General features: G+C 47.5%; 1 protein-coding gene across 1 annotated transcript in view; it reads left to right on the top strand.

Moving 5' to 3' along the window:
• LOC121022559 (multiple epidermal growth factor-like domains protein 6) overlaps positions 1-15,990 on the top strand; it is a 68,301-nt gene that overhangs the window by 27,246 nt on the left and 25,065 nt on the right. Inside the window, exons 27-38 of the mRNA XM_040463755.1 lie at positions 439-603; positions 1,057-1,208; positions 1,535-1,703; positions 3,808-3,916; positions 5,478-5,614; positions 6,137-6,262; positions 6,366-6,536; positions 6,636-6,860; positions 7,108-7,234; positions 8,066-8,265; positions 8,924-9,136; positions 15,418-15,563. Coding sequence (XP_040319689.1) covers positions 439-603; positions 1,057-1,208; positions 1,535-1,703; positions 3,808-3,916; positions 5,478-5,614; positions 6,137-6,262; positions 6,366-6,536; positions 6,636-6,860; positions 7,108-7,234; positions 8,066-8,265; positions 8,924-9,136; positions 15,418-15,563 — 1,940 coding nt within the window. The remainder of the gene's footprint in view (positions 1-438; positions 604-1,056; positions 1,209-1,534; positions 1,704-3,807; positions 3,917-5,477; positions 5,615-6,136; positions 6,263-6,365; positions 6,537-6,635; positions 6,861-7,107; positions 7,235-8,065; positions 8,266-8,923; positions 9,137-15,417; positions 15,564-15,990) is intronic.

Here is a 15,990-nt window from a genome sequence, read left to right as displayed (position 1 = left end):
ATTCTAGCTCTGAACTTAGTGCAGGTGTGACCTTGGACAAGTCACTTAACCCCTCTGACCTCTGTCTCCTCCCTTGTAAAATGGGGTGATAACTGTACCCACCTTCCACAGTTGCTATGGGGAGTGTGGTCCCTACAAACAGGAGCTCAGAACAGTGCCTGGTGCACAATAAGTGCCCACAGCTGTCATCTCCTATAGCTACACCTCACCCTAGATTCCAAGTGAAAGCCACCAGCTCAGGGCCATGGACACCATAGGTGCTCAGTAATCCCTTGTTTCCCTGACTTTTCCTTCCTCTTGCCTTAATTTCCATGATTCTCTGGGGTTTGGGATAGCAGGCAGGGACCAGGGAGGAGGCAAGAAAAGGGTCTTCCACAGCACAGGCAGCTGGTAAGGCTTCTGATGCTGCCCTAAAATTCTAGTCTTTCTGTATCCAAGGACCCTGCTCAGCTGGTTACTACTGTGAGGGGGGAGCTTCCAGCCCCACTCCCCAGAGAAACTCTGCCTTCCCCCTCAATGGACCCTGTCCCCGAGGCCACTACTGCCCCCAGGGGACTCTGTACCCTGTGCCCTGCCCGATGGGGACAACAAGGAGGAGCCCAGGTGAGCATCTGACTTGTACTTTCCCACCCCCTCCCAGCTGTGGGCCCCTCCTTCTTCAAAATCCCAGTGTTAGCACCGTAGACACAAACAGCACAACAGAAGCATCTGTTTGTCAGGGTTTCTGGGGCTCCCACTAGGGTGGACATGAGGCTGGGAGACAGGCCTGTGCCTAAGTGTGGATGTTAGGGCTTCCCACCCAGGACAAGGTCCACTCCTCCACCCTTTAGACCATGCCCAATGGAGGGCTTTGTCTGCAAAATGCAGGGCTGTTCTTTTGGCCAACCAAGGCAGAGATGCCCTAAGCGAGGCTTTGATCAGTGGCTACTTCATCCAACACACATTGTGCTAGGCACTGGGATGTGGCAGCAAGCCAAGCAGGGAAAATGTCCTGTCTTCAGGACTTGATATTCCAGCATGGGGACAGAGCCCATGAAGTTCAACCTCCTTATCCAGGTGGCACCTCCGAGGGGAGCTGCGGGCCCTGCCCAGCTGGCTCCTTCTGCCCTGGCCTGGGCCTTAGCTCTCCTATCAGCTCCTGTGTGGCTGGCTCTGAATGCCCCTGGGACCTCAGGACCTCCAGCCCCATGGCCATCCTCTGTCCTCAGGTACTTCCCCAGGAGCTGCAGAAGGGAGCCCAGTCCCCAAGGCTTGGGAAACCAGGGGTCCCCACCCAGGATTCAGGCTGGAGCCCTCCAACTGTGGGCCTTAGGCCAGCTCTTGGTGCCTTGTAGGAGGGACCTCAACACTCCCATCTCCCAGGCCCCAGTTCTTTCTCCAACTGGCCCACCCAGCCTCCTGGCTTCCTGCACTCCAGTCACCATGACCTGAACCACCTAGAATGAAGGATAACTCCATGACCTTCCTGAGCCCCTGAGCACTCAGCCATACCCGACCTGGCTCTCAGAGGTGCCATTTTGTGTCCAATGCCCAGGGTCACTTCTGCCAACCAGGGTCTGCTTGGCCTGTCCTGTGCCACCAAGGGGAGTACCAGCCATCCCTAGGTTCAGACTCCTGCCTCCTGTGCCCACCTGGCTTTCACTGCCCGCATCCCAGCACCAGAATGCCCAGGCTCTGCCCAGCACATGCCTACTGCCCAGCCGGTATGCCCAGGAACCCTCAAGTCCCCATGCATCCCAGGCCTTTATCTTTCTCCCTGAAATGCTCATCTTCCTTCCTTCTTTCCTTCCTTCCTTCCTTCCTTCCTTCCATTCATTCAAACTCCGTGGAGTGCCTACTGCATGCCATTGCACTAGGACTGCCAATGGGGAAGAGCACCTGCACAACTTCCATCCTCCCCTCACTCCTACCCATGCCCATCCTGACCGCCCCCCATTTCTTTTCTTCTCTTCAGCATGACGCACCCATGCTCAATGTCCTGCCTCTTTCTTACACTCAGCCTGGGGACCCAGGGTGAGCACCTGGATCAGGATGATGGCAAACAGATGTCATAACCTGTGCCAGGTCTGGGCCAACAATCTGGGAGCAGCTTCCTGAGCACCACATGGAGAAGGGCTCTGTGGTGGTGTTGGGGTGCAGGAAGTGGAATCTGAAGATCAGAAGGCAATGTCCCAGTGACCATGAGTTCACTCTCCTCAAGTCTGAGTCCAGTCACCCTGAACACACTGTGAATTAGCCCATGCTCACCCAAACGTTTGCATGCACATGTGAATACATACACTCATGCACAAGTATACATACACAGGGTCATAGTGCACACATACAAACTCACATGTGTGCACACATGTACAGATGCACACACAGTGTATGCAGACACATGCAAATTCACACACGCAAATGCATACAAACATACATGTGTTGTCCCAGGCAGCCTGGCAGACAAGCACGTATCCACAAAAGTTCATAATCTTTGCCATGTCTTACATAAATTTGGGGAAAATCTTCCTGAAAATTTTAGGAGTTGTATGTTACCTTTGCAAGTATTTGATCCACAGTTAATGCATACATTTGTTCTTCCTTTCATATATATATTTAATGTTTATTTATTTTGAGAGAGAGAAAAAGAATGAGCACAAGCGGGGGAGGGGCAGAGAGAATGGGAGTGAGGATCCCAAGCAGGCTCCACACTGTCAGCGCAGAGCCCAATGCAGGGCTCAATCTCATGAACCATGAGATCATGACCTGAGCTGAAATCAAGAGTCAGACGCTTAACCAACTGAGCCACCCAGACACCCCTACCTTTGTTCTTTTTGTGACTATGTTGTGAAAGGTATATGTACCCCTTTCAAATGAGTGACCTCTTACCCCAGAATATTTACAACATTTCAAGTTCAAAGAACTTGGCCTGTTGTCCCCACAATTACAGGTTGTATTAGTCACACACACACACACACACACACCCACACACACACAGGAAGTACAGGTGCCCTCTGGGAAGCACTGTTCACCTGGCTACCCAGACCCTCAGCCCAATCTTGCTGAAGTCCTGACTCTCTTTAACCTTCCCTAAGTAAACTCACACCTTTCAGCTTCTTACTTCTGTTGGTCAGGAATTTTTTTTTCAGTATATCCAGCTGCTCTCTTCAAACTTTTTCCCTGCTGGGGGACTTCTCTTATTTTCCATCCCAGGTGTATACTGGGGTGCGCCTGACACAAAGCACCACAGCCCACATACACAAGACAATGCTGAGGTCAGCAAAGCCAGAGGATGGCCTCCAGGCCACTACAAGGGCCACTGATGTAGTGGGGTTGGGGGGTGACCCAGGTTAGAGAGAAGAGAACCACAACCGAGCAGGCCAGGCAGTAAGGCACTGTGGAGGTGGTGGCTAGGAGGGGAAGGCAGCTCCCAAGAGAGATGTACTTAGTATGGACTGACTGGTCCCAGCTCAGTCCCAGAGAGCCCAGTGTCTGATACAGAGAAGGCAACTCCCTGAGCCCATTGGCTAGATTAATAGCCCCTCACCCTCAAATAAGCTTCACTGCTATCTGGAAATTCTTCCCTAGGGAGTTACTCTTTTTAAGAGGACAATAATCCTAGGGGGAGAGACTAAAGTCACAGCCATTTCAGCACTTTGAAGACTCTGAGAAAGCAAGGAGAAAAACTCAACACCATGGGGACTGTGGGATACTGACAGGTGGGGGGCCCAGTCACTAATTACTCCAGGTGTGGAGGAGGTGGGTCCACAGACCCTCATGTAACCTGAGCCCTCAGCTGCCCATCTTCACCAGCTACCCTACCCTCTCCAGGAACGTGGTCCCCTCTTCCATGTCCTCCAGGGACCTTCACTCCCCAAGATGCATCAGGCCTCCGGGAAGAGGGTGACTGCTCCGTCTGTCCCCCCGGTAACTACTGCAGGTCAGTGATAGTCCACGGTTATTCACCTCCTGTGCTGCCATCAAATTCTATCCTCTGGGTGAAAAGACGCACTGGGCCCCCTGGCCTTCCTCAAGGCCCCCACGCTATTTGTGGGGCAGTTAAAGTGTGAGGGGCCAGGGCCAGCTGTAAGACTATAGCCCCACCTGGCCACACAGGTCTGAACAGGGAGTCAAACCCGACAATTAGGTGAAGAGAGCCAGGACAATGGGCACAGACCTAGATTTTCTTTAAAAAATAATAAATACATTCAAATTGAGCGAGGGTCAGTATGAAATGAACATAGCTCTGCTCAGTCCTGCCTAAAAACATGGGGAATTTCCTTAGAGGCAAAATTCTATGTGCCTGTAGGTAATACACATACACTCAGGGGAAAAGATGAACAATCCTTCCTTTTACCTCTATCTCTGAATTTTCCAAAATGTGAATAGCTTTTATAATCATTAGGGCTAGAAAGACAATAAATGGTACCCATAAACAGAATAATCAGAGAGCAGGCCTCAGGATGCCCAAATTCTGCCTGAATGTCCTATACTTACTTGTTATGTATGTAATTTGTGCAATGGGGACATTCTCCCTGTAGCAGGAGAAGCCACTGGAAGAACTCTGTACTTGGGATTCAGAGACTCACAACCTCCAGGGCTGGATAAGGGTTCCCCAGTCTCCCCTGAGGCCTTGGAGACAGGCCTAGCCTCTCAAAGTGGCCCTCGGCCCAAATCTCCCAGAGTAGCCAGACTAAAGGAAAGCACACTGGGGATATCTGATCCAGAGGAAGCTCCCAGCTTTCGCTGAAAGCATGTAACTCCCAATTTCCTGAGACTGGAAAGAGGGGTTTTCGAAAGAAGAGCTGCTCCATTTCATGCAGAGGTGAACCTGCTTCAGAGCAGATTGTTTTCTCCTGAAAAGTGAAAGTGGAGAGTTCCTCAGATGCTCTTTCTGGAGGATCATCTCCCTATACTCAGGAAGTTCGTCCTTTGATCTAGCCTGCACTCTGCTGAAGAGTTGGAGATCAGACTGGTGGCTGTCAAAGCTCAGGCCTCGGGACCTGGCAGGCCCCAGGCACTCACTGGGGGCAATGCAGGAAGCAGCTAGAACACCTGCCAGTCTTCTCCCTCCTCACTCCACAGTGAATGTGACAAGGCCACAAAGATCCTCCAGGGGGAACTTGTCCTGCTGTCGCAGCCCTGGGTCCTCATCTTTATCCACTGGGCTCCACAAACTCAGTGGAGAAGAGACACCCAGGAATCCATCTTTTCCTGAAGGACGTGCAGAGGTTCTTCGAACCCTGCACTGGGCCCAGCACCCCTGGGTCTGACCCTCGTGCCCTGTTTTGTTGCTGAATGAAGTATCACATCCTGTTTCTATCATATACGTGGGTATAGTCATGTGTTGTCCTGGGGCAGAGGTCAGAAGCATTTCACACGCTGGGTCAGCATGAAACTGTCTAAAACAAGGGCCTGGGTCTCCTCTGGTTCTGGGGCACTGGGCTCGGATCACCCCTTCTACCCTGATCTCACTCTTCTCCCCCTCTCTGTACTGTTAGAGGTGGACAGGTGTGGGGGAAATGTCCTGCTGGTTATTACTGCCCCCCTGGGTCCTCCGAACTGATAACACAAGGTCCCAGGGAGTCTCAGACCTCGTGTCCCCAAGGACAGCTGTGTGCCAAGCAGTGCCCACCAGGTAACAACCCATTTCTTTTCCTTGGGGTGTGAAAGAGGCAGAGAACAAGGTTGCTTAGCTGTCACCACCAGACCCACTCAGGGAAAGGATTTTTTTTTTAGCCAAAAACAAATTCTAAAAATAGTTGACACCCACACCTGCCTATCTCAGTCAGCAGAGCATGCATGCAACTCTTGATTTCAGGGTCATGAGTTCAAGCCCCATGTTGGTCATAGAGGTTACTTTAAAAAATCATAAAAAGTAGTGGACCCCAGTGTTATACATCTAATATGTATCTGCATATGCATGTGTATGTAATTGCATACATCATATGTATGCAATATGATAGGCACCTAATGTAATTCAGATGGTTAGTGATTTGACAAACATCTTATGTGGAGCCAGGACTGGCATCCAGGCCTCTCAACTCCTGGGCCAGTAGAATCCCCCAGGCCACCCCTGGATACATGCTGTTGCCAACCTGCCATGGTGGAGCAGCCTCCCTGCCTTCCACAAGATCTGGTGTGACCCCATGTGCTCCAGGTTTTTACTGCCCAGAGGGCAGTGGAGAACCCACCTTGTGTCCACCTCACACCATGGCGGCTGCCCCCGGAGCCAAGCAGCGAGAGGAATGTGGGCCTTGCCCTGCTGGGCGCTGGTGCAAAGCTGGTGAGATACCTGTACCAGGAGTGCACTGGTCGTGAGAAGGGCAGAGGGAGGCCCGCTGGGCAGGAAGAGAGGACAGAAAGTGATCACAACCTTTGCTCTCCAGGGGACCCGGCCACCCACCCCTGCCCTGCCGGCCACTACTGCCCTGGAGGGAGTGACACCAGCCCAGGAACCCCTCAGGCCTGCCCTGAACACACCTATCTGCCTGCAGAAGGAGGCCAGAGTCTGGCAGAGTGCCTCCCCTGCCCTCCTGGATACCTCTGTGTATCCCCAGGTGAGAGGCTACCTCTAGGCCAGAGACTGAGACCTCTGTGGAGGAGAGATAAGAGGCCATCAGGGGTCCCATGGCCATGCCTGCTGTTTTTGCCCCCAGGTCTCTCCTCCCTTGAAAGCCGCCTTTGTCCTCCAGGCTACTGGTGTCCAGGTGATCAGGGTGCCTTCCTCTGCCCACCTGGCACCTTTCGGACAAAACCAGGGGCATCATCAAAAGAAGACTGTGAGCTCTGTCCCCCTGGCCACTACTGCCCCCAGGCCGAGCTGAGGGATCATGCAAATGTGTTTGTGATCCCCTGCAGAGCTGGATTTGAATGCCCTGCAGGTGAGACTGCCTGGCCTGTCCCTCCCTCCCCAGCCACTGCTCCCATCCCTTGTACTCTCACCCCCGAGGCTTAGGCCAGGTGCTCAGGCAAGTCTTATCAGCGCGTCATGCAGGCAAGGCATGGCCACCTGCTTGTCCTAGCAAGCTGTTTGCCCAGCCCCCCATGGCCCACTCAGTCTTGGTTGGATCTGTGCCACCTGTATACCCTCAAGACCAAGGTGCACTGGTCTGTTCCTGTCTCCCTCAGGTGCTGTGGCTGAGGTCACTTGTAGAGCTGGCTCTTACTGCGAGACCCAGACAGGGATCCCCCCGCTTTGTCCTGGGGGCTATGCCTGCCCTGCTGGCTCCTCCACCTACACTGGCCCAGGGCAGCTGTGAGTACCCTCCCCTGCCTGTGTGTCTCAGCCTCAGGGATCTCCAGAGAGGAGTCAAACCCCTGAGTCCCAAAGGATTCAGGACCCCAAGACAAGTACTGGGCAACCCTTTGCTTGGACTTCCCAGCTACAGTGTTCACATGCCTCAGTCTCTGCCTCTGGCCTTAAAAAGGAAGGGAGGGTGAGGAAGCAAATCCCACTGAGATGCCCTTCATTAGTTTCCAGGGCCATTTTGTGTGGGGCAGCCAGATTTAGCAAATAAAAATACAGGAAAACCCAGTTGAGTATGAATTTTAAGTAAACAACAAATGTCTAGTATAAGTATGGCCCATGCAATATGTGAGAGTACTTATACTCATTGTTTATTCATTGTTAATTACCACTGTTTATCTGAAATTCAAATACGACTGGATGCACTGTATTTCATTTGGCAACCCCAATCCTGTGTCCAGGACTGACACTCCCAGCACTCCCACTGTGTCCCCCCATCCAGAGCCAGTCAGATTTGTTCCACTCATTCCTTTGCCCAGGGTGAAGTGGGCAGGGAGCACAGGTCTGGCCACTGCCCAATGACCTGGCCAATGGATGTGGCTCCCTCCTCCAGGATGACACCTGGACCTACTTAGTCCTCACTGGACACAAAGCCCAGCCCATGACCCCCTGTCTGGGATAATATCAGAGCTGCCCCTCCCCCAGGCAGCTTAAGGGTTAAGCATGGGGAATGTCGATGGGGGAGTTGAGGGGAACCCTGCTAGCGAGATGAGAGCCAATAGCACACACAGCCGCTTATCAACATGAAACTAGAGTCTTGGGCTCTGTGTCTCTGTGCAGCTGTTTGTTTCCCTATTACTGTCCCCTGGGCAGTGCCCATCCACGCAAGTGCCCTGGGGGCTCCGAGGCACTGAACAGGAGTGGCCTCAGGGTCTCAGAGGAGACTTGCTGCCACCTCTGTGAAGCAGGCACCTACCGCAGCCTGGCTCTGGATGCCCAAGCCTGCCAGCCCTGCCCCCCTGGATTCAGCTGCCACCAGGGTGAGTTTGGGAAGCCTGGATGTGAGCAAGAGAGGGGGGCTGGGGCCTTGAGTCAGAATTGGGCAGAGCCCGGTGAGGAAGATGCAGGTGGCAGGTAGGGAGGACCCACAGAACCCCTGGGAGCAGGCAGAGGAACAGGGGCTAGTTTTTCTCAGCTAGACCAGCCACCTGATGAGAAAGACCCAAGAACATGGGGAGGACACAGGTGAAGGAAGATTCAGAGAAAGTAGGTACCACAACTGTCTTGATGTTAGTTTTTAAAAGACCTAAAAATTACAGACTGTACATCACATCGTACAAATTAGCATACTGGAGCGAGTGGTCCAAGTGCTCTGAAAAACAGGACAACCACTGCCCAGTGTGTCAGCAATGCTGGGCATTCTGCTCTGTTTGCTAGAGGGATGGAAGTGCATTCTGTGGTGCCCCAAAAGTCAAAGAGGACTGTTTTGGGGGGGGGGGTAGATACAATAAAGCACAGAGCCTCCACTGTCCTCCCTACAATCTAGATCTGCCCTCAACAGTATTTGCTTTGCTATCTCCCTCCCACTTTCCGCCCCACCCATACCCCAAGTTCATTCTTCCCCTGGACTCTGCCATTTCTTAGTCCCCACCTGAGCTGGAGTCCATGGCTCAGAATTTCCCCTCCATTTCCCTCCAGGAACAGAGAGTTACCAGAGCCAGCCCTGCCCAGTGGGGCATTACTGTCCAGCCAAGACTCACAGCCCCAGGCCCTGCCCCTCAGGAACCTTTGGAAACAGCAGCCAGGCAGGGGCAGTTGGAGAGTGCCTGCCATGCCCCGCAGGCACCTTCAGTGCCCATCCTGGCCAGGCCAGCTGCCTCCCCTGTGGGAGCTCTTCTTTCTCTCCACCTGGTGAGTCTCCACCCATGCCCACTCTCTAACTGGCTAATTGCCCTGGTCTCCAGATATGGGTCCCAAACACACCATTTCTCCTGTCCCCTGAAGTTTTGAGGGTCAGCAGTGTAAGCTTTCAGAAAACCACATTATCACCAAATATGGTTGTTCTACAAAAGCTGAAGTGAGAGAATGGGCGACCCTGTGACTCTCACTGTCCCAGTGTGGTGTGTGTACGTGGATAAAATAAGTCTGTGCAAAGACTTCAACAAGCAAGTGAATGAATGTGAGGGAACAAGCTCAGAGAGGTCAAGCAACTTGCCCCAGATGATTCGGCTAATGGAGGAGCCAGGACCCTGCGCTGAGACTGGCCAGTTGGTTCCGATGCTGCTGCATGTGCTTAAAGGTAGGGGCAGCCACATCCAGCTCTCTCAAGCCGACCCTTGTCTTAGCATCTATGTGGCAGGATCAGGCCCAGAGACATAAGCACAGCACTCAACCATGGCCACTGGCTCCTTGCTGATACCTGTCACCTTTCCTCATTTCACATAGGTGGTCTTCACATGGTTTTTGTGTGTGAACCACTTGTGCATGATCCATAGTACAAGCAGGATAAGTAACCAGATAATCCAATAGCAGGAAATTAAGGTCATCAGAATCATATATATTTAGCCTCAGGGCTGACCCCAGATCTCCACAGATGCCAGGTACCATTGGTACCATTGTAAGTGCCGCCCTAATACCAATCCTCATACCAACTCTATTAAATAGGTGCAGTTACTATCATTCTTGTTTTGCAAACATGTCAACTAAACTGCAGAGAGTTTAAATAACTTGCCCACAGTCAGGTAGTGGCAGAACCAGGATTTGAACCCCGTCTAGCTGACTCCCACATTCCTACTCTTAACCACCATGCTATGCCACTTTCAAATGGTGTGATTTGAGGTTTCCAGGGATTCTACCATCACTTCTTGTCTCTGGGATTCTATATCCTAGGTGACAGAGCCCTGAATCCAGTGATCCCTCAGGACCTGGAGATCAGGGGCTGAGTGAAGCAAGTCCCAGTGGTTGTGTTGTCCAAATTGCATTTCATTGGCTTCTACATAGCAATCTAGTACAGCCCGTTTCTTTAGTTATTGAGAAATATATTTTAACTGGTTTATCTTGGAGTGATCATGATGGGATTAGAGTTACACCTTCTATGGGCATGTGATTATAATTTTTGCGGTAGAGATGACCTTTAGGTCACACTACTTACATTTTTTTCAGGCTGAAGTTATTGCAGCTGTTCTCTGTGACATAGAACCCTGGGGCTATCTTAGTCTTCTTAGGCTGCCATAGCAAAATACACAGAGTTGGTGACTTAAATAAAATTTTATTTTCTCACAGTTCCAGAATTAGGAGTCCAAGATTAAGGTTTTGGCAGATTTGGCTTCTTTTGAGGTCTCTCTTCTTGGTTTTCAGACCTCTCTTTCTGTGTCCTCACATGACCTTTCCTCTGTATGCAAGCATCCCTAGTATCTCTCTTGTGTGTCCAAATTTCCTCTTCCTATAAATATGCCACCCTATGGCTGCATTTTAACGTAATCACCTTTTAAAGGCCCCATCCCCAAGTACAGTCACATTCTGAGATACTGGGAGTTCAGACTTCAGCATAAGAATTTGGGGGGACACAACTGAGTACATAACAGGGGCCTTGATCACCTCTAGGTCGAATATTGGAGTAAGCCAACATTCTCTTCAGGCTTGTGTTCTGATTAACCTTCTCAACTTCTACAAGAGGAAGTCTTACTCCAGTTAATATATTCTCCCCTTTTATTTTCTAAAAGTTGTGTTTCTTTATCACATAAGGTATGAGTTAGGAATCAATATTCATTTTCCCGAAACAAATATTCAATTGGAATAGGACCTTTATTGTCTACGGCCATACCACCCCAAACGCGTCCTATCTCATCAGATCTTGGAAGCTAAGCTGGGTCAGGCCTGGTTACTACTTGGAAGGGAATGACACATTTATTGAAAGATCATTCATGTTTGTCATTAATCAGACATCCCATATACATGTGGGTTTGTTTGGGAATCTCTATTCTGTTCCAGTGGTCTTTTATCCTATCCTTATATAAATATGGTAAACTTTGATATCAATAGTCTATGTCTTCCAACTCTGTTCTTTTTAAGACTGTCTTAGCTCTTGTAGCCTTTGATTTCCATATAATCAGATCATATCCACAGAGGTACTTGCTGGAATTTCTATTGGGTTGCATAGAAACAACAAATCCTTTGGGAGAGAAATGACATCTTTATTATCTTGAGTTTTCTAGTCCTTGAACATGGCTTAGCTTTCCTTTTATTTATGTCTCCTTTACTCTTCTAAGATTTTTATTTCATTTTTATTTCTCGGTAGGGATTTTTTTTTTAACAAATTGAAGTTTGTGGCAACCCTGCGTTGAGAAAATCTATTGGTGCCATTTTTCCAACAGTGTTTGCTCACTTTGTATCTCTGGGTCACATTTTGCTAATTCTCTCAATATTTCAAGATTTTTAATTAATATTATATTTGTTATGATCTGTGATCAGTGATTATGACCTGCTGAAAGCTCAGATTATGATTAGCATATTTTAGAAATAAAATATTTGTAATTAGGGCATATACTGTATATACATTTTTTAGACAATGCTAGTGACACTTAATAGACTACAGTATAGTATAAACATAACATTTTTTAGAGAAAGAGAAACAGAGCATGAGCTGGTAGAGGAGCAGGGGGAGGGAAGAGGGAGAGAGAGAGAGAGCGAGAGAGAGAGAGCATCTTAAGCAGTCTCCACATTGAGCACAGATCCCAACAAGGGGCTCAGTCTCACGACCCTGGGATCATGACCTGAGCCAAAATCAAGAGTCAGATGTTTAACTGACTGAGCCATCCAGGCACCCCTGAACATAACTTTTATATGCACTGGGAAACCAAAAAATACATTTGAATTGCTTTATTGCAATATTTGCTTTATTGCAGTGGTCTAGAACAGAACCCACATTATCTCCAAGATATGCCTGAAGTTAACATATTTTGAGGTTTTTGTAAATGCTATTAGGTTTTTCAAATTTCATCTTCCAGTGTGTTATTTGTCTAAAATTTCTTTTTTCAGCTTATCCTTGAAACATATTTTAGCTAAACAGAGAATTATAGCTTGATAGTTGTTTTCTTTTAGCATTTCCAAAATAGACTTCCATGGCCTCTGTCTTTCATTATTTTTGTTGAGAAGTGTCACATAAGTCTCATATTTGCTTTTAGGAGGTAAAAATCCTTTTCTCTGGTGCTTCTAAGATTTCTTCATTATCTTTCATTTTTTAGGAATATAACTACAGTTCTCTTCCTATAGCTTTTCTTTGTATTTATCTTCTTTGAGTTTCTTTAGCACTTCTTGTATCTGTGTTTTGGTGCACTTCATCAATGTGTGAAATTCTTGGCCATTATAGTTTTAACATTTTTCCTGGTCTACTCTCTTCTTTCCTTTTGGACTCTCCAATTACACATATGTTATCACTTTTTACCACACACATGTCTCTTGCACCTTTTTCTGCATTTCTCATCTTTCATTTTCTTTCTGAGATCCAGTCTGATAGTTTTTTCAAATCTATATCCCACTTCATTAATTTTGTCTTCAGCTCCATACAATATGCTATTAAGTGCATCTATCAATATTTTATTTTATTTTATTTTTTGCTATTGAATCTTTCAAATCTGGAATTTATAGTCTTTTATATTTCCCTGTTGAAATTCTCCTTTAATCTTGTCCTTTGATTTATCAAACATACTTATAACAGTTTAAAGTACATTTTGCGTCTTAAAACTCCAATATTTGGACCTCTTGAGAGCTTGTAGCTATCAACTAGCGTTTTTTGTTGTTCTCTCTCTCTCTCTCTCTCCTTTGATTTCTTAAAAATTCTTTTTTCTCATGCCTATTTTTTTTGTTTCTTTTGTTTTGTTTTTTTTAAATTGCTGCATATTGTGAGTGAAAACTATAGAGAAAATCTGAAATTCTGGATGTTGTTACATTCCTCCATAGAAGATTACTTTCATTCTGGAAAGCATTTACAGTAGGAATAAATCATTTCACTTCATCAGGGATTCAGAAAATCAGGACTAGGTTCCAGGTTTTGATAAAGTTGGTTTCCTTACAGTCAGTCCACACTAGGGTGTAGCCCTTCAGTGGCCCAAACTGAAAGCCTATGATGTTTACCAGAGATCCTTATTCTTGGTGGGCCCAATTTTTGTCCCCTTAGCCTTATGAGACATCCTAAAGCTATGCTCATCTCAGCTTCTTAATGGTACCTTTGAAGTGGTAAATGCCTTTCAGGAAAACGGGGTGCCAAATGTGGGGCTCACCCCTCTGGGTTTTCATTCTATCCAAAACTGTTTTCCCCTTAAGTTCCCAGTTAAGTTCTTCATTCCTTCAAACAGATGTTTTCCATATTTTTTCTGACCTTTCTAGTTATATGTCATAGGAAGATACTCTGCCATTGTCAAAGGTAGAAAAAATCTTGTAAGTATATGCACTTTTGTAAACTGCCATTTTCCCTTTGGGGATGAGGTAGGGGCTTTTTAGTTAACTTATTTTAGAGGTTAGCTCACAAATGCCAAGTTCCAATTATTGTTGTTAGTGCCACAAAGACACTATGGAAGATATGAAGACAAATAAAATAGGAAGAAAGAAAATATATAAGAAATTGGCAGAAGCATCAAGTGCCACAAGAAAGAAAAAAACAAGGAAGGCTGGATAGTTCAAAATGGGAAGAACTGAAGGATCAGGGAAACTTATGGGAAAGATTGTATTTAAACAGGAACTTGAGAATGAGTAAAATCTTGTTGAGTTGAGATTGCTGGGGAAAGATATTAAACAATGATTCTTTTAATATAGATCCATGATTATTTCTATAGTCATAGATGCCAGGCCAAGAGTTTTTCAAAATAATGTTTATTTAGGAAATTAATGTGAAGCAATGCAAAAGCAGAGTAACCCATAGTCAACAAAGGACAAGCTCTCACAACTGCTCCCATTGAGTCACTCCTTCACCCAAGAAGTCCCCAAGGCTCTCCTGTGGAACTACAGGTCCCACAAAACCAAGTGGAAGCCCAGTTGGACAATGAGACACGAAAGACTCCTGGACCCGATCTGAGAGTGCCCAGGGTGTCAGCAGGGACCTGGTCCAAATGAGCCAAAGAACATACTAAAGTTCAGGATATCAGAGAGGGCTTGACCATCTATAACCTCACTGGTGAGAGTTCTCTGTGTCACTTCAGAATTGAGTAATTCCCTTCCTTCTCTACAGTATAAACAATTATTTCTCTTGTCAGTGGTCCCTAAATTAATTTGGGGAAAGAATATGACAAAGTCCACACACACAAAAAAAGTCAACTTTCAATCCATTCAACAAGTTCTGCTGAGGGCCTTTGGGCTACTATGCACAGTGTATGAGTGATTATCTTCAGGAAGTTGACATGTGCTAAACTTTAAATGAGTTTTTCATTCTTCCTGAGCAGATGACAGTCCCAACAGGGGCAAACAAGCTGGATTTGCAAAGAACCCTAGTCAGCTACAAGGTCCCAATCTCTACCTCTCTCCCAAATTGTTCTCCCAGAAGAACATTCACCTAGACTCCTTTGGTCTCCCATATAAAATATGAACTTCCCCACTCATCACTTTATCCTCTGCTGAGATTCCCTGTTCTCTTGGCTCTGTCTATCCAATCTAGACCATCCTTCAAATTCCTTCAGAGACCTTCAGTCTCTCCAGCTCCCTCTCTTTCTATTGTCTAGAGACAGAGGCCCGTGCTAGTCCTTCAGAACAGGCCCACAAGGCTTTGTGTAGTGGAGAATAGGAACAACACTTTCCATGAGGTGTCAAGTGCTTTCAATAATATCAGTAATTTGCAGCCCCAGCTACACATTAAAGCACTCAAGGGCCTTTTTGAAAAGTAGATGTTCTGGCTTCACTTCAGAGGTTTTTATTAAATTTGCCTAAAGGGAACTTGGACATCCATGTTTTTTAAAGCTTCTCAGATGAATCAAATTAAAAGTCAGGGCTGAGAATCATTGACTTAGAAGATTTCATTCAATCCCCACAAAGACTCCTAAGGTCAGACTCTGGCAAATGTGGGTATCTGATCTCCCTAACCCTAACCCTAACCCTAACTCTAACCCTAATCAGGTACCTGACTGTGGACAGGGAAAGAGAGCTTGCTCATATCATGGTTCACTGTTAGGCACCTGTGATGGGCCATAGGGCTTCTCTATCTCCAGGTGCCTCCCACTGCACATGTCGGGGCCTTAACAGGGTCTTCCAGAAGTCAGATGGTTCCTGCATCTGCCAGGCAGGACATGAGTCCTACAGCAGGAGGGGCCTGGAAAGTGAGGAGAGCGACAGTGATGAGGACTGTCAGCCCCAGGTAACACCTCACTCAGCCTTAGGAAAGGAAGGCTTGAGGAGAGTGAGGAGAGGTAGCATTTATGGGTCCCTCTGCATGCCAGTCGCTTTTCATTGTCTGTTGGGTTAATGTGTAGTCCTTTGTGCTGGATGGATTACCTCCTATACAAATGAGAACACTTTAGAAAGCTCGCATGATAAGACATATTTCTCCTTATCATAGACCCACAAATTTCAGCATTCATTATAAAGGATCTTAGGAGAGTAATTTGATCACTCCACCCAGTCTCCCTAGAGCTGGACCTCCCAGTTACCTCTTCCAAGCAGCAAACTTGTCTTCTATTACTATTGTAGGTTCCCTCTACCCTCAAGCCTAACCTTAGTCTTAGGGTGCTGACTAAATGACCTCTCAGGGAGCCTGGTTCCCCAGAGGCCCCACCATGTCCCTG

Source organism: Herpailurus yagouaroundi, unplaced genomic scaffold (genome assembly GCF_014898765.1).
Source record: "Herpailurus yagouaroundi ecotype Mexico unplaced genomic scaffold, PumYag 426, whole genome shotgun sequence".
Lineage (NCBI taxonomy): Eukaryota > Metazoa > Chordata > Mammalia > Carnivora > Felidae > Herpailurus > Herpailurus yagouaroundi.
Note: the sequence above shows the minus strand (reverse complement) of the source record. Positions and strands in the feature narration are given on the sequence as shown.